The following is a 22,094-nucleotide window of genomic DNA, read 5'->3' as shown; positions in this document are numbered from 1 at the left end:
AATTACATATGCTCGACACTTGATAAAACTACATGTATAACAAAAACATTTATATTATTTTGATTTGAATAGCTGTGGTCATGGATAAAGTCTTATTGCCTGGTAATAAAATTGATAATCAACAACAACTATGAGGTTAATTGATTACTATAAACGTACATATTACCAGTAATTTCATTGGTTTTTGACCAAAGAATTTGGCGCTAATGTATGACTACGAACATTGTATTTTCTGTATAAAATGTGAATAGCTATTAATACGAATGTGCGTATTCATCACATCGTTAAGCTGTTCAATTAAAATCTAAGCTGTTCAATTAAAATCAAGTTTACGCTAAAATCTGTTTTTGCCAAAAGAAGCACGTTTTTAGCACACATGTCTAAACCAGACAGTTTGATGTTTTATCAAGGTATGACCAACAGACCAAAGAATTAAATATGGAAGAAAATGATTTTACCCGTCAATATTTTTAGATTCTGTCCACCACATTGTCTTAGTTGACCTATCAAGTTGGTATAAGTACATCATTAATAATATAACATCAAATACAATGATTACCGGTGTCTACATTTTACACAATGTCTTTATGAAATATACTATTTCCTTATGATATCAGAATCAATTTCTATCTATTTCTTCTGATATTTCACTCTGACTAGATCTTTCTTGTATCAATAGCATTATATTATAAAAATACACCTAATCTGAACTGTTTTGATTTCCCATTCAGTAAAAGTATACATATCGGTTATTCATCTTCGAACTTGAATTCAATAACACAGAAATTTAACACCTAATTTGCAATTTGAGTATCAATATCTTAAAGAGCGACATTATGTATACGATACTCTTAAAGAGCGACATTATGTATACGATACTCTAAAAAGAATAAATATGAATCAACTTTGGTAAAAGAATAGTAATAGAAATTTTCTTATGCAATCAGTAGTGAATGGAAGAACTTTATCATTATCCAAGTCATTTCAACATAACTCCAAGCTACATATCCTAAAACATAACTAGTATGAAGGCAACAAATATATGTCTTAAGTGCTAAAAGTAGCTACCAGTTAAATAAGATATATACATGTATTTCTATTAGTGTTAACAGATTATTATGAGAATATAATTACATTAAACCAGACCTGCCTACCTAATTCTGTTGTGAAGTGTAGTTTTCCATAGTAAAAAAGTGTAGTTTTCCATATGTTAATGTGCCATCAACGTTTTAAGAAAAAATAACAACCACTTTGAGTGTTATAACACTATAATATTTAATTCATAAAGATGTTAAATTTGATTAATTATGTTTAAAGTTCTATTACCAGGCAATACCAGCCGGGGTCATTTAATGACGTTACCTCATCACGTGTGAGAATTTAGAAAGATTCTTCCATATAATATCGTTTTAAACAATAATAGAAAAAAATGTCAATCAATATATCCGTATTATGAGAAACATTTATTAAATTCTATACAAATATTGCATCTGAAGGAAATTAAAATCTTATTTCTCACAGCCATTTCTATCTATGCTTTCAATATCAGTACCTTGAGAGTACAAATTTATCTAGAAAATAACGACCCGATGTTTAATCTCAATATCATTTTGTTAATTGCCAATACAGTATATAAACAAACTGAAATGTTTAATGGTCTAGGCTTAATTCCACTCACCGTTGGTCCTTTTGCATTCACATAGAATAATTTCGTTGAGGTGTTTCAGTCAAAGAAGTATTGGTGCCTGATTACTCTTGCACTTCCCCAACGTGCAGACGTGCACAAGAGAAATTATAGAAGTGCCCATTACAAATGATTGCATACTGTGCAATATACGTAAACCTCCGAATATTTGGGAATAAGACAGATGTTTCCATGTTTCAGTAATATGTTTGATATCACAGGCTTGATTTAGTTCTTTTGCCTTCTTTTTATGCAGAATTTTACATTCGATCCAGTAACAGCCTTCCGACTGCCATTTGCATTGAAAACATGATGCTCTAATCATGGTCCTGAAAGTGTTTTGAATGCACGTATCAAAAAGGTTCAAGAAGCGTTTCAATGACATTGATGGGTGGGTGCGTTCGATAAGCATCTAGAGTTATGCCTTTCGATAGTGGCCAATATTTTTATTTACTTATTTCTCAACTTTCAAAAAACGTAGAAAAACAATTACAAAGCGTAAGGCGAAATTTACTGTGTGAAATCGTAGAAACTACGCCAAAAGCGTAGAAGTAGGCAGGTCTGCTATAGCTATTTCTAACATGTATGTAAATTGCTTCAAAGCTTGGTCAAAATTAGAAATGATCTTATCCAAACTGTTTAAAATCGGTTTTATAAGCTAATTAGGACATGAAGATATTTTACATAACCTAATAAAACCATTCCTTTTAAAATGCGCAGCTTTTTTCCGATATATTGCTAAATCTGTTAAAGAACACATCTTCATTTTCAATTTAAAACCATCCTACAAGAAAAGAAAATATGGCATTTAGCGTCAAATTTATAACAAACTTATAATAAAAACATGTCATTCCATTGCATACGTCATTATAATCCAAATTGCATAAAAGAGGTTTTAATGAAAATAATCCAGGTCTTACAGCTTTTCAACACCCTTTAATGCAACATAGGGTTTTTGTAACTGACCAAACTACATGTATTATAAAATACAAAACTTCACAGTCAAATATATATATATGTTCAGAAAATAATCATTAATCATAATATTTCTACTTTATATTAGGAATTAAAACAAATTAATTCCCATGAGAAAATTATTTAAATTCCGAGAATAGATATCAGTATTAAATTTTGTTACAATAATTACTTACCCTTTTTGCTTTTCTTTTCTGTTTTGTCTTTACCAGTGGTAGATCCTTCACCAATCAGGGCCAAACTGAGATCTTTGTAATCACCTGACACGTCGTCCTAAAAACAGGAAATTAACACTAATTTCATGGTCGTACATCTACATTTATCCCATACACATTGTATTCTATATCAAAAATTTTCTTCATGAAATAAAAAAATAACATTAAAGCAATCTACAGAGTAGTGGGAAACAAGTTGCAGATTTATTTGTTATGTAACATAAAGACATAAGGAATATGGTATTGTCAGACAACCTGCAATCACACGGAAATTATATTCAATTACTTTTCAATATATTTCATTTAGGGAATCGATATGTTTACGATATATCTAATTTTCTATTATAATTTTCACTGTACTTACAGCAATAAACATGCCCAGCGTCTGTTTGTACGCCTGTTGGAATGACTCCTTGATCTGGACCATGTCCACTTCACACCGCGACACGAGGATACGACAGAGACGGTCATCATCAGTACCTAGGCCCTTCATAGACTTGTACAGCTCGTCCGCAAAGTGAGATGGCTTGCTTCGTATACAGCGAACTGATAAAGGTAAACATGCAAATATCAACACATGGCTAAAACCTAGGCCTCTTCAAGTCTTCAAACATACATATCAAATGCTTTGCACAGTATTTTTTCTTAGGGTTGAAAATGCTGAAAAAAAATCTACTATCGGTATATTTTGCGCATTCAAAATTTTTTGGGAAAACGATGTCCGGGGAACCACAAATTCAATGTTATAAAGCTAGTTAAGGTGGTAATTTCATTGCAAAACATTCACAATAAATGCTTGACAACTTGCACAAAGAAGTGTTGTATTTAGAAGAAATAACATAATATACTATAATTGCACTGTGTTTGTTTTCTTTTATTGGCCACTGTAACGGAAACATTGGCAGTCGGCCGTACTCCGTACACATCATACATGTCAATGTCTGGAGATATTGCACATGAATAGTTATCAGAACTATTTGAAAATATCATAATCTAGTTACTTAAAATTGCGCAATTAGTTATAAGTGTGTTTGAGATCATAAACAAACTTTAAAGAGCAATCGGATAGCAGATACGTCATCCTCGATACTCCAGGGCTTCCGATCACTTACGATCTCTACACCCCTGAACTATCTCATAGTGAAATTGAAGGCAGCTCAGTGGAAAACATTTGACCAATCACAGGTTAGCAAATATTTCATTTGAAGACTACAGAGAGAGCGACGCCTAACATCAAAGCCAGAGTCAACCACAGTGTACCGTTCTACGGCTCTTTTGATGTACATCAAATGACTAAGTCACCTGTTCTATTGTCTCCAGTTTTACTATGAGATAGTCCAGGGGTGTAGAGATCGTAAGTGATCGGAACCCCTGGAATATCGAGGAAGCAGATACGTTGGCTTTCAATAATCACATCATGAGTAAACTCAACTACCTGTACGGCACCAGATCCAAGCTGATGGCTAATTATATATAACAGTACGGTTAAAAATGTCACTAACCTTGTAGCTTGTCAGTTTTGCTGTAATAATATTACAAACCACTTATTGAAAATCCTAAATATAAGGCCAGTTTAGGACTCATAAATCCCACGTGTGTTTTAACTTTTTGCACAAGACCTGCAGTCGGCACATGGTATGGCGGTTTCCTATGTAATGAGCATTGCTAGTCTATAAGGAGTTTCATATGCAATTTTACTAGAAATATGAAGATTTGTTAAAATATCTAAAATAACGAAATACTAGTCAAGTGAATGTTGATGCAATTTGAAGAATATTTGTTTTGTTTTTAAGTAGATACAGACGCATTGTTGATGATATATTGATCGGTGAAGCTAACTAGCCATTCACTTTCATGTGGATTTGGCGACAGTACTCGAGTCTATAAATAACACGACTACAGTACACTGGTAGAGCGGTAGGGGTTTATATACACGCATCGTTCTCAGTTGGGGTAGCACGGCTGTAAGGCATGGTGCAGTAGTTTTTGAAAACTTTTTAGAAAAATCATCTAATTTATGATATAATGTTTTATAATATAACTTTTCTTTATTCATTAAATTTTGATAAGTTCGTGAATTCATAAAAATGATTCAATATAAAAAAACCTCCAAACTATGAGAAAGAGAAGACATGGCGATTATTTGCCATTTCTAACTAATACTACAAAAGCCTTACCGACAGCCAGCATGCCTTTCAGTAAGTCCCCTGACATCTCACTCTTTAGAGTATCCTCAATATCTTTGTTGGCCAGTTTGGCATATTCCTGGAAGGTTGCGCGGAGCTGTGCATAAGAACGAGACACAAGAATCACATTGAAGCGAGATTCGTCTGTCCCCCATTTCTTCTCTCCTGCCTCGTGTAAAGCCTGGGCATCTTGTTTGGCCTTATTTCGGTCAAACTCTTTACTCTCATCACGGTTGGCTTGGAGACAGCTGATCAGCAAACGCTTGAAGTTACCAGATGTGTCGCCAGCGACATCAGTCTCAAGTTCTTTGCCATACTCTATGAAAAGAAACCACACAACCTTATGATTATTTCATATGATATGATATAAATATATTCTTTTTTAAACTTGTGGACATACAAAGAGTAAAAGACCTGTAATACTCACTGGTTTTATAGGACGCTTTGAAGGCTTGGATCTGGGCATTGGATCGGGTACAGATAATTTCCACTAGCACCTGCTCATCTGTACCAAGACCCTGTACAAATTGAGAATGTAGAGATGACAACAAATAGACAATTTTATACAGGCACTCAACAAATTACAGAGGATATTGGTAGTAATGTGCAGACAAAATTATAAACATTGCAGATGTTATTATGTTGTTGAGTGATGACAATATATTTGATAATAGTTCTCAATTCCATCACAAGCATGGGTATTCTTCATTGCCTTTTTCTTGATGTCACCCTCTCCCATTCTTTCTATTACACTCTGTCTATGTATAACTTAATGTAACATGATACAGATATCACTGATCTTACCTTAATGGCCTTGTTAAGGTTCATTGCATCAAAGTCTGGACTTGTCATACACAGACCACGACACAGCACCTTCAGACCTCCGCTTAGTTCACTCTCAAGTTCCTTAATCAGGTCCTGGATAAACAACAATGTGAGGATGTAATACAGTACAACTTAATTACTGATAATTTCTAGATAGTAATCTATGGTATACAATAATTATCTTTGACCTGGTGATCTTGACTTTTAATAAAATGATTTAGACTTTTTATCATTATACCCCTTAATTTTTGAATGACATTGCTTCAATAATGATACAAATATTTCATATAACCTTGGGTCCATTGTTTATCAATAGAGCAAAAAATCTAGAATCCGATAAGATGACGTTTTAATTTTCAACGATTTATCAGCAGTTAATGTATCTCTAAGTTTTTTTCCATAAAAAAGATTGACTTCTACATAAAGATAGCTTGACAACCTTTACAATTACAGAGCCCATACAGCTGTATCCAAGATAGCTTGACAACATTAACAATTACAGAGCCCATACAGCTGTATCCAAGATAGCTTGACAACATTTACAATTACAGAGCCCATACAGCTGTATCCAAGATAGCTTGACAACTTTTACAATTACAGAGCCCATACAGCTGTATCCAAGATAGCTTGACAACCTTTACAATTACAGAGCCCATACAGCTGTATCCAAGATAGCTTGACAACATTTACAATTACAGAGCCCATACAGCTGTATCCAAGATAGCTTGACAACATTTACAATTACAGAGCCCATACAGCTGTATCCAAGATAGCTTGACAACATTTACAATTACAGAGCCCATACAGCTGTATCCAAGATAGCTTGACAACATTTACAATTACAGAGCCCATACAGCTGTATCCAAGATAGCTTGACAACTTTTACAATTACAGAGCCCATACAGCTGTATCCAAGATAGCTTGACAACCTTTACAATTACAGAGCCCATACAGCTGTATCCAAGATAGCTTGACAACATTTACAATTACAGAGCCCATACAGCTGTATCCAAGATACAACATTTACAATTACAGCTTGACAACTGTATTTACACAATTACAGAGCCCATACAGCTGTATCCAAGATAGCTTGACAACCTTTACAATTACTACAGAGCCCATACAGCTGTATCCAAGATAGCTTGACAACATTTACAATTACAGAGCCCATACAGCTGTATCCAAGATAGCTTGACAACATTTACAATTACAGAGCCCATACAGCTGTATCCAAGATAGCTTGACAACCTTTACAAGTACAGAGCCCATAAAGCTGTTTCCACTAAGAACTGTAGTATAACTACACATACCTTTCCAAACATTGTTTTAAATGTTTTAACAACCTCCATCCTCTGCTCATTGGATCTGAAGCCCAGGACATTGATGATAGACTTTTCATCAGTGCCTATAAAATGCAAGCAATTACACATGTATCATCATTATTGAAAAATGTATACTTTTATATTTTTTTTACATCCATTTCTATGCACCAAAACTATACTAAACTAACATTAAAAATGTCAATTTATTTAACCATAATACCACTAGTATTATTTGTGTTGTAATGACATTGAAAAATAAGAAGAGTTATTGATAAATATAAAAAGAGTTCTTCATATGATATTCTTGTACAGGTCTTACCGTAATTACCTCCCCTTACTCCTAAAACATACTTACCAAAACCTTTCATAGCTTTCCTTAAGACTTCAGCGTCATTTTCTGCATTGAAGTTTTCTGCTGGCTTTAAGGTGGGGTCCTCCTGTAGCCAAGAGAAATGCAAAAACATTTAAATACATGTAAAGGAATTGCTTCCCTTCATTCGTTTACAGCCTAATCTCACAATTTTGATACATACATATGAATGTAGGTAAAGGACACCCTTACCTGAATATTTTCTGTCTCCATTCGTACTTGTTCATCTAATTCTTCCTCTGTCTTGTACTTAACAGCTTCAACAAAACCCTTGCCAGCTGTTGGGCGAAATCGTTTTTGTCATTTTTATGTTCTTTCTTAAAAAAGTACATCACAAGCATATTGAAATTAAAATTACCTTATATTCATTATGTTTAAATTGTTATCATGATACCTGTCAAACTTCACAAACAGACTTTGAGAGCAATTATTTAAAAACATTAATAAAAATGTCTTTTCAAAACTAAACTGATAAGCTGTTTGTGTAACTAATTAGTAATTACTCACATTTCGTGGCCCTTTCTGGGGGTGGTCCTCCCATAACTAGGGCCAAGATCACGTCACGGTAATCTGAACTGAGGTCGTCCTGGACAAAAAACATCACAGTTATTCAGATTAGTGTTTTATATCACAATAAAATCGTGTTATCTGTGTGTGGTAAAAGTGTTTACTTTGGTGAACTTCCTCATTTTGTTCATCACTAACGAAAGCTATACTACCATTACTGTATGTATACATATTTCAGTAAAATGTCTTTCAATGGTTACATCAAACAAGAAATATTTTGATTTTACCTTATAGTGACGGTTACTTACAGCTATATACTGTTGAAGTGTTTGACCGGTAAGACTTTCAAATGCTTCCTTGATCTGGACCATGTCAATTTCACATCGACTGACAACAACCCGCACCAAAGTATCATCATCGGTACCGATTCCTTTCATCGTCTTCTGTAGCTGGCGAGCAAAGTGACCAGCTTTGTTTCTAACACACCTCACTATTCATCAAATAATTAAAAATAATTAAATCAGTGTCAAAAGACAAACTAAAATCAAAATGATTTAATGATTGATTGTATGAAAATAACTTTGCACCATTCACATTGGGGGTAGCATGAATCATTTGTAGTATTTTCACGTGAAAATTAATTTATAGGCAATGTAAGTGTTTTCATGCAACTGTATTATGTTAGTCTCACAAAAAAAATATGTAACTATCAATGCCTTTCCACCTGGCCTGATAACTCCAAACACTTACTAATTAATGAGTAACTTTAAACTTAAGAAGTCTATGTATAATTAATTTTCTAGTGGAATTATCCAGTATTACATCTCCCCGACTCCTTTCCTTTACATACCTATTGTTTTCATACCACTGAGCAGGTCACCAGACATTTCACTCTTCAGCACCTCTTCAAAGTCCTTTTTAGACAGCTTGTCATATTCATCGAAGGTCGCTCGAAGCTGTGGATAACTGCGAGACACAAGAATCACATTGAAGCGAGATTCGTCTGTCCCCCACTTTTTCTCGCCTGCCTCATAGAGTGCCTTCGCATCCTGTTTTGCCTTGTTCCGGTCAACCTCCTTACTTTCGTCACGATTGGCCTGGACTTGGGACACAAGGAGGCGCTTCAGATTTCCTGACGTGTCACCGATAATGTCCTTTTCTAACTCCTTATTGTATTCTTAACAGACAAACATTCAACTTTTGTTAGAGAATAAGAAGAAAAGAAGCATCAAATCATTATATGAGTGTCCAGTTATATAACTTTAATGTTTAAAAAATCAATCTCTAAGAGTGAATTCATTGAAAATATTAGTGTTATCTTTTGGGTTAAAGAACAGTCAGACCTCTGAGTATTGAATTCAGTTGGTTAGAATCTCTTACTACTGGTTAGAATCTCTTACTACTAGGCTACTAGTGCTTTTCACATATTTGTTCTATCATGGTATTATAAAGTAATTTTATACATCAAATTGAATTAACACAGATATTTGTACATGATTTTATACCCCATATGAGAACTCAAAGAGTAAATCACTACATTCTAAAATTGGCACTGGACAAAAATCATGTTTAAGTAAGAGCTATTTTGAGTCGATACTCACCAAAAGTATCCGAATATCATTTGTATTATTTTGTAACACTCACTGGCTTTGTAGGTTTCTTTAATCATTTTGATTTGTGCGTTAGATCTTGTACACAGGATTTCTATAAGGACATCTTCATCAGTACCAAGTCCCTATGAAAGTAGAAAATTATCAAATTATATCCAAGTTAACTTTACCAAATGGTTTGGGGTTTCAAATTATTTTGTTGTATGAAATAATTAACCAGAGGTTTAACGAGTATAGCATTGATATATAAAATAAGATTTGTTGTTTTTACGTTTGATGTTCCACAGCAACAACAAAATTAACAAAAATTTCTACACAACTAAAATATAATACTGTAACAGTAATTTGATTTCCATCCTAGGAAAATTATGTTGAAATTACATGAGTTTGTGGACTTAATGAGTTAACATGAACACCAATGAATGAGAACACTAAATAAAACCTCTTTGTTAGAGTGTTACCTTGATGGCTTTGTGTAGTTGGTAAGCATCATACTCCGCAGGGGCCATCAGTAGGGACTTGCAGGTATCCAAGTAATGGCCACTTAATTCACTTTTTAATTCCTCAATTAAGTCCTGATAAAGATAGAGAAATAAAAAGGTAATAGCAATGTGTTAGAGTACATAAGGCATGTTCTAATATATAGCTTCTAAAATTTTTCACTAGTCAATGACTAAAATAGAATTGAATGCAAAAGATAATTTGTTTTTAATCTTTTTCTCTAAAACAAATATTTTCTGTTTCATACCATCAATCAAAGCAGTAAAATATGTAGATAACATATCCTAAATCAATTTTGGATTTGTCTGCCTTTGATTCATTCAGCTAAACTTGAAGAACTTTTCTTTCTAACTTTGTTATATATAAGACGTGTCTTGTAATTAGTAGACTGTTTACTTACCTTGCCAAACATTGTTTTAAAGGTCGACCTGACTTCCTGACGTTGTGGATTAGATCTGTATGCCAGCACGTTTGTTATAGCTTCTTCATCAGTTCCTGTACATAACACAAATTATAGGGTATCAGTCATGACTGAACAAATGTCAATAGATATAGAGAGTAAAAAAGTAATTTACATGTAATTATTGTAAAAACCTGATATAACTGTAACAAGAGGCCTAGAGGGCCTGTATCACTCAACTAGTTACTTAATAATTTGACATCCCCTGCTTAGTTTCAGAAACATATTCATTATTAACATGAATTGAACCAAACTGACCACTTTGATTACCACTAAATGGCCTGTACATACCTAGTCCTTTCATAGCCCCTCTCAGCACCTCTGCATCCTGTTCTGCATTGAACTTATCATAGGGCTTCACTGTACCTTCAGTCTGATAAAGGAAAGATTGGAATGAATACAAGATTTGGGATCATCAAATTATTGATATCTACCCAATCCAAAAATAATGATAATTAGATATACAGTACCATCAATTATGATGAATACATATTCATATTTAAAAATAACATACTTGTAGTAAAATATAATATACAAGACTGTATCAATACATACAACTATAAACTGTTACCTGTAAATCTTCAGTTTCCATGGCAAAGAAAGGATCTGATTTAGGTGGTGGTGGTTTTTCTTTTTCCTTTTTCTTTGGTTTGGGTTTCTCTGCTGGAGGGGGTTTCTTAAATGTTTCAATCTTTGGCTGTTTTCTCACTGAGCCTCCTATTATATGTCAATGGAGAAACATCAAATATATTACACTAGGTCCTATATCTGAACAAATAGTTATAGTGAAACATCAAATATATTACACTAGGTCCTATATCTGAACAAATAGTTATAATGGTGTCTTCATCTGCTATAGATACTACACTCTGTCCTTAACTTCATACACGATACATTTTTTGTAATGATCACATTTTTTTAATTTACTATTTGCATTAATGTTTAAATATGACTCATGACGTAAAGTATTTTAGAGCACACACAATACACAAAGTATACATATAATTACATGCACTTGCAATCTTCATATAGAATGATTTCAAAAATTCAGAAAAGTGTAGATTTATTAGGAATGATCAATGTTTACTGATAAACCCTTCATTACCCTGATATTTCCAATTATAAACAAATCATTTTCTTAGATACATGATATTGAACAAATCAACAACGTGATTAAATGGTCCCACTATTCAGTCACCACTAATCTGGTTGTCCCTCTACCAAGTCACCACTAATCTGATGGTCCCACTATCCACTCGCCACTCATCTGGTTGTCTCACTATTCAGCCACCGCTAATTTGGTTGTTCCACTATCAAGTCACAACTCATCTGGTTGTCCCACTACCCAGTCACCACTAATCTGGTGGTTCAAATATCCAGTCACCACTGATCTGGTTGTGTCACTATCCAGTCATTACTAATCTTGTGGTTCCACTATCTAGTCACCACTAATCTGGTGGTTCCACTTTTCATTCACCACTAATTTGATTGTCTTACTATCCAGTCACCACTAATCTGGTGGTCCCACAATCCAGTTACCACTAATCCAGTTGTCCCAAAAACCAGTCACCACTAATCCTATTGTCTAACTATCCAGTTACCACTAATCTGGTAGTTCCACTATCTAGTCACCACTAATCTGGTGGTGCCACTTTTCATTCACCACTAATTTGATTGTCTTACTATCCAGTCACCACTAATCTGGTTGTCCCATTATTCAGTCACCTGGCCCTGCAGGTAGGGCGTTAGAATTGTACCTGCTGCCCCTATTGCATGATCGTAAAAGGCGACTAAATTTAGGATCTTATCTTTTCTCTTCTTCCTAACTGACTTTATCTTTCCTAATGCCTCCCTTGGCACCACCTCACTTTTGGCCTTGAGTTGAGCGTTCACCCCTGTGAGGAAGGCTCTGGGTTCTGTCACCTGGCCGAGACACACCAAAGTCTATAAAAGTGGTAGTTTCTGCTCCTGCTTAGCGTTCAGCATACAGGGAGTGGGACGACTGGTTCGCCCGTTGTCAGTATAATGTGACCGGGTGGGGTGTGTTGCTTGGTGTCTTCGGCGGCATGCTTCAGTGATATAGCACTATAAAAAGGGCAACAGTTCCACTATACAAGAAGACACAACACGAACATACGCAGTCTCCCAGTACACTCACCTCGCACAACATACACGCAACACACCGCATACATGGGAGGCCGTCCTTACATGACCATAGCTGTTAATAGGACGTTAATAAATCAAACAAACAAATTATTCAGTCACCACTAATCTGGTGGTCCCACAATCCAGTTACCACTAATCCAGTTGTCCCAAAAACCAGTCACCACTAATCCTATTGTCTAACTATCCAGTTACCACTAATCTGGTAGTTCCACTATCCAGTCACCACTAATCTGGTTGTCCCATTATTCAGTCACCACTAATCTGGTTGTCTCACTACCCAGCTACCACTAATTTGGTTGTCCCACTATCCAGTCACCACTAATCTGGCTGTCCCACTATCCAGTCACCCCACATCTGGTTGCCCAACTATCCAGTCACCACTTATCTGGTGGTCCCACTATCCAGTCACCACTAATCTGATTGCTCATTATACAGTCACTACTAATCTGGTTGTCCCACTTTCCAGTCACCACTAATTTGGTTGTCATGCGATCAGAGAAAATTCTGATTAATGATAACTGCATATCAAGTTCGGTTAGAAATGATCCAGTAGTTAAAGAGGATCGAGATACATAGTATCAGTACAATATTTATTTCTTTGAAAGACACACAAGATTGATTTTCTAACTATCTTAATTAATGATTGATTGATTGATTAATAAAACTCCTCTCCAAAACAAAACAACATATTGTATTAAAACATAAATAATATTACATAGTGATACCACAATTTATGTGCCATGTACATGCATTACATATGCTATTTTAATGTGATCACCAATTGTTACATAACCAAACCTGTACTATGTTGGTAGGTATAACAGGTAGAGATACAGTAAGATGAGAAAATTAAGCTCAAATGGTTTTTAAAAATATTGGTTATTATCACTCTAAGGTCAGTGAGAAGTTTCTTTATTCCGGATTTAGTATTGATGTAGTTTTGTAACAAGAATATGAATGTAGGTTTGAATTATAGGAATGTTACTGAAGGGATATGAATGGAAAATGAAATTAAAATTTCCAATCAGTATTAATTTGATTTCAACTCGTAAGCAATCTACATAGATTCACATCACTCTATAGGAAGGTGCTCTATCAAACACAGCTCTAATCAAAAGTGAACACTCACTGTAAATGGGACATATTTTAGTGAATATTACATTGAAGCAATTACTCCATAATTATCAATTTAACAATATAGTAAAGAATGCTCTTTAACTCTGCAAGGCTAAGTTAACAGTTTCAGTCTATGTGTACAATGTATAAAATAAGTTAAATATCAATAGAAATATTAAACTTTTGTACCAACCTGATTCCATGTTTTTGACTTCCATGATGTTTTTACTCTGCATTAGACCATGTCTGATGATAAAGCCCTGCCCCCTTCCCCACTCTAACTCCCCAACCCCTCCACATATATAATAGGCAATACTTTCTACACTGCTGGGATATCCTTTTGTAAGAATGTTTTCCCAATTGTATGTTCCTTGGTATGAAATCATCAATAACCTAGCTTTACTCAACCCTTAGTTTACTGTAGTAATAAGGAACAGAGACATGCTTATACTTTGTATTTAGATGTTTATTAAATATCTGTTACCTGGAATCTGAACAATATGCATCATACATCTTGAAGTTCCTGATGTCAAATTCATCAAATTACTAAATAAATACATGTTGTCCATACAATGATCTGACACGCAGGGCATGGCAATACTAAAATGAAATTAATCTAGATAGCAGAACCATGTGAAAGTCCTAAATAGTGAAGTGTTGAATGGAGAAATTTTCTAAACAGTATAGATTAAATAGTGAAGTGTTATATGGGGATAAAAAGTTATTGGCTCTATGACATTGGTCCAGCATTTACTAATTTGTACAAAACATGTTTTTAGTAACATATATGATAATCTACACCAACATATATAATACATATAAATGGCACATAACACAAAAACGTCAGTGAACAATGTACAGAAACAAATTAAAAGGTTTCAAAAATAAAATATCAGTAACCTCACACAAAATCTCAATCATCCATACTTCTTGTCCTTGAAATCCTTAGAAAATTCTGTGACTGTAGTTGCTATATAAGAATATCACAGATTTATTTCCATCCTATCTGTATATACATTGCACATAATTTCTATAGTTGGTACCGTTACCATGTTTAAGAGATGGTCTCTCCATCTACAGGATCACAATTATATAAAACTAAGTCACAGCCTTTTCTTTTCCTGCATTAGAAAATTAGGTTTTTTAGCAGCATTAATAAATTCTGAACTGCCACAGCTAGATAAACCAGTCATGTTTCAAATGTACTGTGGAGAATCCAATTGGCAGTCAAAATGTTCTACAATATCTATTCATGCAAGAAAAAGCGCAGCAATAACATCAATTCTTACGTGGAATTCCAGGCTTTGCCATCACAACTGTAATTTTGTAGCCATCGCCTTCATCTTCAAATTTAGCCTCAAGCATCTGTATATGAATAAATAATACATATCCTAATGAGGAGATCATGATTATATCAGAGGTGCTTGATAGATATAATTGTACATGTACTATCTCTTTATTACACAGTATTGAATATCAATCATGGCAATTCTATAGTCATTTTGTAATTAAAGAGTTCCCACTATAATTTTGGACCAGATCTCTAGGCTTTTTCAAGGTAAAAGTTTTTTATATTGTTTTTTCACATTGTCACAAGGTATGTATGTGCTTATGGTAACAGAAGATAGCATTGTGCCAACAAGAGCTGTTGGAGAGCAGCAAAGCTCGCTTATTCAGTTAAACATTTATGATGACTTAAGCTTAAACAATTGAGGAAACAGAAACTTGCTCAAAAACTTTAACGTGAAATGGGACGCCAACGCTGACGCCGACGCCGGGGTGACAACATAAGCTCCCCCTATTCTTCGAATAGACGAGCTAAAATGATTTTTCCCCTATATATTCTATATATTTTTACCTTCTTTCTTTGAATTTTCCATATCTCACATTTATAAATGAATTGAAGCCAAATGTTGTTTGAAGATCATATATTTCAGTTCATAGTATTTGAGGAATTTTCCGAAGTTTCAATTTTCAAAATACCATTATTTTTGTGTACCATTAAATTTGTGTGATATCATTTCCTTATGATCTTACATGTAACAAAGAGTTTAACAAATAAGCTAGTTGCTGATCGGACACAGTTTAATATATTAAAGATTAAAGCAAGTAATACCAAACCACAATTCAAGGCTTTATCAAGGTATTTCAACAAATTTTCCTTATTTCTCAAGGTTTTCCCTATCCTGATTTTTTATTTCAATTTTCCTAACTTTTTCAAGTTTTCAAGGTTGCGTGGGAACCCTGTTATTATGATATACTGCTGAACAAAAGGTTTTTTCCCTCTCTGTTTTTTTAATGGAGTCAAAGCCTGATATGTTCTGGCTAGGTTTCAACATTTATTTGGTAATAAATCTTTCCAGCTTCATGTGAATTAGACATGTACATTATTTTAAATAAATACTATATTGGATTTGAAACTCAAAGATACAACACATTTTGAAATAAACTTAATCTTATATATAATTGATATTTTTATTCACCAAGTATACTGTTAAGCTCTACTATAAAATGCCACAGTTTAGAGAAACTTGGCTGTGTTGTGAAAAGTGGTATGGAATAGTGATTTCAAAATGGTAAGGGGTTCAAGTCATAGCAAATATAACAGTTTTGTTTTGCCGATTTCATGCAATGAGTTCACCTTAGTAGGGCAAATATGATAGCTGGTGCACCCTAGTTAAGAAAAATAACTTTTTAGAGAGAAAAGGCCTGGTTAGGGACAAACTGACTCAGCACAACTGTGAAACCATATTTTAAAAAGTGCTTGATTCAAAACTTCTTTTTTTTTCATGACAGTAAAATATATCAGACAAGCATTTGTCAAATTGGAAAAGTACAATGTGGGTATAAATGCAGAAGAAATTCTCAAATACCTTTCCCATTTGGGGTTCAGCAACTCGAAGTCTGAAGTCTTTTGTATTCTTTGCATATTCCAGCATGTGAGCGTATATGTGCATAATGTTGTCTTTGAAATCCCCTTCAACAGCAAACAATGCAAAATTAATACCACTGTCTTTACCATCAGTTGGACTTCATTGGAATATTTATGTGCATGTTATATTTTCAAAGATTGTGATAATTCAGTAAAATGTGAGTATTGGATCACCTGTACCTATATTATAAGTTAAAATAGATCTTTGCTACTGTACTTAATACCGGTACATTTAAAATCTGATACTAAAACGTTAAGTCATCATGACTGCATGACTTTCTACCTATCTATAGTTTCAATAATAACATGTAAAACATATTCTAAAATCATTTCAATAATATCACTATTCTATCTCAAGGTTTGACATATTAGGAGTCATTCTTTATCATCAACATGCTCCCCTGGTATATACTGTGCTGTATTATTGTTTGTTTATAATCATGTGATTTCAAAGATCAAATCCTTTAAACAGTATAATACACACTGACTGGGATCACATGGTCGTATGCTACTGAATATGTCACTTTCTTATATGGCTAGGAACGATTACCTCCTAGTTATGGTGAGGTTATGACTGTTAACGTTACCTTTGCCAGGGCTGACAGCATTGAGAGGAGGGTCCTGGTATATGGGGTACTCGATGGCTGGTTTAGTGGGCGGGGGCTCCACAGGCCTTGGGGGCTCAGGAGGGGGCTTCTTGTTACCAACCATTTTTTTAATATCTCCAACAGTGACATATCTACCGTCAGGGTTACATGTCTGTGGAATATACACATTACATAATTTAGTTATAATTGAGAAGGAAGATATATATCATTTATCTATAATAGTGCTTATAGTTTATTCTATACATATTCTATTTAATTCTTTTTCAATAGGATAGTGAAAAAATACAACTTCATATTACAAAACATATGTTAACATGGAAAAAAGAAACAATTAAGTATAAAACTAAGTTGAATTATCAACTTACATTAATCATGTTTTCTGTAAGGTACCCATACTGTGTTGGATATGGGGGTGGGGGAATACCTGGCCCCACCCCAGGGATATGGGGAGGAATAGCCCCTCCCCACACATTGATCTGAGTCCCAGAATAGTTTGTAGGGTTGAAGGGACCATCAGGGATTTGTTGTGCTGGAAGAAAAAATGATTCAATAAAAGTTTGTATCAGATACAGTTATAATACTGTACCATCATAAGATCAGGCACCACCATGGAAAATGAATTGAAAATTGAATGCTTATAAAAGTATGTTCTTCTCATTGTTCAAACATTTGACTGAATTTATATTGGTATCATCCAAATCCATTGTATTATGAGTTCTTGATCATATCAATTTGAAACTTTAATATGCAAATTTGACATTTCTTTTAAACCCAAGAAAACATTTTTATGATTTATGGTAATAAAATAATCCTCTATTGCTGTAGACTGATAACCTTAGTTATTACTGGTGTTCATTACTTACAAGGATATGGTCCATCAGATGCTGAGCCGAGCGTGTCAGACAACAGTGGTTCACTAGCCCAGGCCTCTCGCGGAGCCTTTGTCAGGGATTTACGTAGTGGAGACTTCCCACGAACTGGGGATTTGTTCTGTATTAAAAATCATATTCAAATTATTATGAATACATAACTTTTGGTTTGGCCAAAGTGTTTACAATAAAACATGGTTATAACAAACCTCTAGGGACAAATGATATTACTTTGTTCTAAGCATAGGTTGTTAGGGAATGAAAATGATTATATTATGAATTTATTGTAAGTGTATTAATTATTAATATAATTTACAGTTTACATGAAGTGACAAATAAGATGTGTTGAATATTAATTAACAAATCAAGATCACTGACAGTGATTCCCTGTCATGTTTGCTTTTCTCAGACACTTCAGACTTTATAATTCAAACTATTGCTGCAACAAGAATTTCAAACTAGAAGAAAATAATATCACTATACACATGTACATGTAAATACTATATATATATATGTATACCTTTCTGGTTATCTTTTTCTTCGATTTTAGTTTCAATGTAGACTCACTGTCCTGGTCTGAATCATCAAAAAATCCTCCGGAATAGTCGTCTGTGGTGGTGTCATCTGTGAGGTGCTGTGTCAGTCTACCGATGTCCTCCACGTTAAACTGCTTTGTCATCACATCGCTCTCTCGTAATCCATCTCTGAGAAATAGTTAGTTTTAATTATAGTTATATTTGTTTGCTTGTTAGATGGATTCACTAAATCGTTGATACCATAGATAGAGTTATCTAATTAAAATATCCCCATAGTACCTGGTGGGTAAACTCACAATGATTGGCTTCATAGAATACCTAAGTAATCCATTAAAAAATTCAGCAATGGGGGTTTTGTTATTGAATTTTAGTTTAGGTGGAAGAAAACAAAGATTTGAGAAAGTAACAAAATATGAAGATGTCTTCAAGATATAAATTTGAATCTATCGACACATACCTTGCCACAGCTATAGCCTTAATTGTCCTCTTGCCAGGCTTTAGGGTAAATGGTCCTATGTACTTAAAGGTTACTTCTCGTCCAGCAACTCTGCGCTGGAATGGGTTTGGTTTAGTTCCATCAGATGTGAAAAATATCTTGCATTCATTTGTCTCTGCAACATCAAAAATTACCATTTCATGCTTACAGATTTGTATAATATGAATGAATTACATTTTGTTTGTAACCAAGTACACTGTATAATGTATCTTCTTGTGTTTTTTTTCTACTTACATGGTTGTAGCCAGTATCAATTGTACCATGCATGTCTGAGGAATTAATTACAATCAATTCAAAAGCTTTTAATATGAGGATTCCATTAGGCCATTGAACAAATTGTTTTCAAAATATTTCAAGATATTTGTGTTAATTATTTTACTATGAATTTGTTGACAAATTGACATAACAAGATCAACTCTAAAGAAAGTTACTGACTTGTCATTTTAATGAATTTACATTAACTATTTACACAAAAAATTTTTGATATTTTTTCAGTGAGTTTAAGACTTATGACCTTATGACTGATTTAACAGATATTACTTCGTTTTACATATCTAAATTTAATGTTTAATATATAAAACTAAAAGCGATGCTAGCCACCGAAAACGACAACGTGGTTCTACTTTCTTAATATAGGATATTTATGATGTCACTGAAGTTCACCACTAGACAGCAAAATTATTGACTATTTTGTGAAGAATACAGAATTTCGGCAATACATTATCATGTTTTAAAATTTCAAATATACAGTATTTATAAAAACTCTGGGCAAAACATGTTCCGACGATTCAACTTACTGTTGAATTTGTATTTGTTTCCACACTTTATGCAGAAGACAAATTCCATGTCGAGTTTCGGAGGACAGCTGTACATGTCCTTTATTCTTTTGAATCCAAAAAAATTCCACACACGGGAACGTTTTGCCCCCGGATGATCATATAGTTCGTCTGTCGTATTTGTCGCCATGTTCATTCATCGTCTGTTGCTACTGGAAGCTGAAGCGCTTGCAGCGACAGCGGAAACGTATCCAGTAACCAATCAGAAACCGTGTTACATCATGTTACAGATACATTGTAAACACTATAATTGCTGCACACCAGAAAGCGGCGTGCCTCGAAGTATTTCTCATCTTTTATCTGTGCCTCGTTTTTTTTTCTGTCTCGTTTTAGTCATTTTGAAATCGACTATAGAAATCATTAATCGATTAATCGATTTTCCAGAGCAAACGAGGCGACGTCGACTAAATCGATTAATCGGAACACCACTAAATTACATGGTTGTAGCCAGTATCAATTGTACCATGCATGTCTGAGGAATTAATACAATCAATGCAAAAGCTTTTAATAGGAGGATTCCATTAGGCCGAATAAGTATAAATACATGTACTACCAGAGTTAAACATTATGTAACAAAGCGCAAAATTTTATATAAATTTAACCATTGCCTAAACTAGGGATAAAATTTAGGATCTCTAGCTACCTAGTCTTACACAACGAATCTGCTATAAAAAGTAGATCTCTCAAAGTTGATGGGTATAATGTGGCTGGTATACATCAAGGTTATAAATCTCCCTGGAAAAAAAATCATCTCGACTTCAGGACAGAAAAAAATCCTTTAAAAATACTGGTAGTACCATGTAATAGAATGTTAAAATGATGAATGAAATCATAATTGCAGGAAAACTTACCTGTGCACAATTCAATCAATGTTGATGTGTCAATTTTGTTTCCTGAAAGTCCAGGTATAGCTTTCCTGAGTGGTGTTATCACAGGAGGGCACACAGCCCCTGCACTTGGCATTTTCGCAATTTACTTCGATGTAGTCGTCTTCAGATATTTTTTCTAAAAATAATGATATGTAACATTAACACAAATCTAAATGGAATCTATTAAATTACTCTTCGACATCATACATCATTGAATAAAATTAAGTCCTCGTTAAATCACTGATAAGACAGAATCTATCGACAGAGACTCTAGTGATATTTTTCGAACAATCTGCATGTATTAACTTCTTGCCATATTTAAATAGAATATGTGTGCATAGGAAAGGAAATCTTAAACGGCATGGAGTCTGTGCTAGTCAGTCATAAACAATGATAACCTTGTTTCATTTCCAAAACAAATAGTTAATTGTATGGCTAACATATATGATATTGTTTACTGCTGTAATAAATGATAACTGCTAATATAATTACTCGATTAAGCATCTAAATTTGCTTCAGTGTTCTTAAAAGTCACATCGTCTCCCCAAAAATCTACACAGGTTACTGAAAAAGCAATCCTTATTTACATTCACAAAGGAATTAGATCACATAACAAGAAGCATTCCTGAATGAGTGATGGGAAATGTTTAGGAAACAAGTCTGAACTGCTTCTGTTACAGAGCAGGGGAATTATTTGAGTTATTCTGATTTATTCTTTGTCCTAATTATTCGTGTTATTACTCAATATAACAAACTTACCTGTACCTACCAAAATGAAAAGTAAAATATGACACTATCTCTCGTTATTATGATAATAGTCCTAAATGTTTATGGTTGTTTGTGTCGTCAAGTCGCCATGTTTTTGTACCTTACACACTAAAGAGCGCCGAACACTTGCCGGAAGTACTCCAACCGGAAATCCTTTTTACCATTCTGAAAGAATTTGGCTCAGACCTCAAGTAAGCATGGGTAACATCAATCGACGAACATCACTAAAGTGAATTGCCATCA

At 34.1% G+C, this 22,094-nt stretch overlaps 2 protein-coding genes across 6 annotated transcripts in view; one reads left to right on the top strand and one right to left on the bottom strand.

The window, feature by feature from the left end:
• Positions 1–22,094, top strand: part of LOC138320691 (nascent polypeptide-associated complex subunit alpha-like) — an 88,657-nt gene that overhangs the window by 61,364 nt on the left and 5,199 nt on the right. The window contains exon 1 of one of the 2 annotated variants that reach the window (XM_069263854.1): positions 21,913–22,042. The exons of the other annotated variant lie outside the window; for it this stretch is intronic. The gene's annotated coding sequence lies outside the window, so the exon portion shown is untranslated. Of the gene's footprint in view, positions 1–21,912; positions 22,043–22,094 lie in introns of those variants that run through there. 2 annotated transcript variants of the gene reach the window in all.
• LOC138320690 (annexin A6-like) lies at positions 856–21,996 on the bottom strand. Of its 4 annotated transcripts, none has more exons than XM_069263849.1 (26): positions 21,853–21,996; positions 21,066–21,219; positions 19,340–19,493; positions 18,867–19,050; positions 18,341–18,467; positions 17,843–18,006; positions 17,457–17,628; positions 16,811–16,914; positions 15,227–15,302; positions 11,227–11,372; positions 10,947–11,028; positions 10,596–10,690; positions 10,156–10,269; positions 9,729–9,819; positions 8,935–9,261; positions 8,393–8,574; positions 8,085–8,163; positions 7,770–7,855; positions 7,563–7,644; positions 7,196–7,290; positions 5,865–5,978; positions 5,488–5,578; positions 5,052–5,378; positions 3,239–3,420; positions 2,836–2,932; positions 856–2,468 (listed from the first exon to the last, which is right to left on the bottom strand). In XM_069263849.1, exons 2-26 carry the CDS (start codon positions 21,175–21,177, stop codon positions 2,458–2,460), a joined length of 3,294 nt encoding a protein of 1,097 aa, XP_069119950.1. In that variant the 5' UTR covers positions 21,178–21,219; positions 21,853–21,996; the 3' UTR covers positions 856–2,457. The 4 variants fall into 4 exon arrangements, with proteins under 4 accessions (XP_069119950.1, XP_069119949.1, XP_069119951.1 ...); XM_069263848.1 differs by having other exon boundaries at positions 21,843–21,981; XM_069263850.1 differs by lacking the exon at positions 21,853–21,996 and adding an exon at positions 21,576–21,599.

Source organism: Argopecten irradians, chromosome 4 (genome assembly GCF_041381155.1).
Source record: "Argopecten irradians isolate NY chromosome 4, Ai_NY, whole genome shotgun sequence".
In the NCBI taxonomy this organism is placed as follows: domain Eukaryota; kingdom Metazoa; phylum Mollusca; class Bivalvia; order Pectinida; family Pectinidae; genus Argopecten; species Argopecten irradians.
Note: the sequence above shows the minus strand (reverse complement) of the source record. Positions and strands in the feature narration are given on the sequence as shown.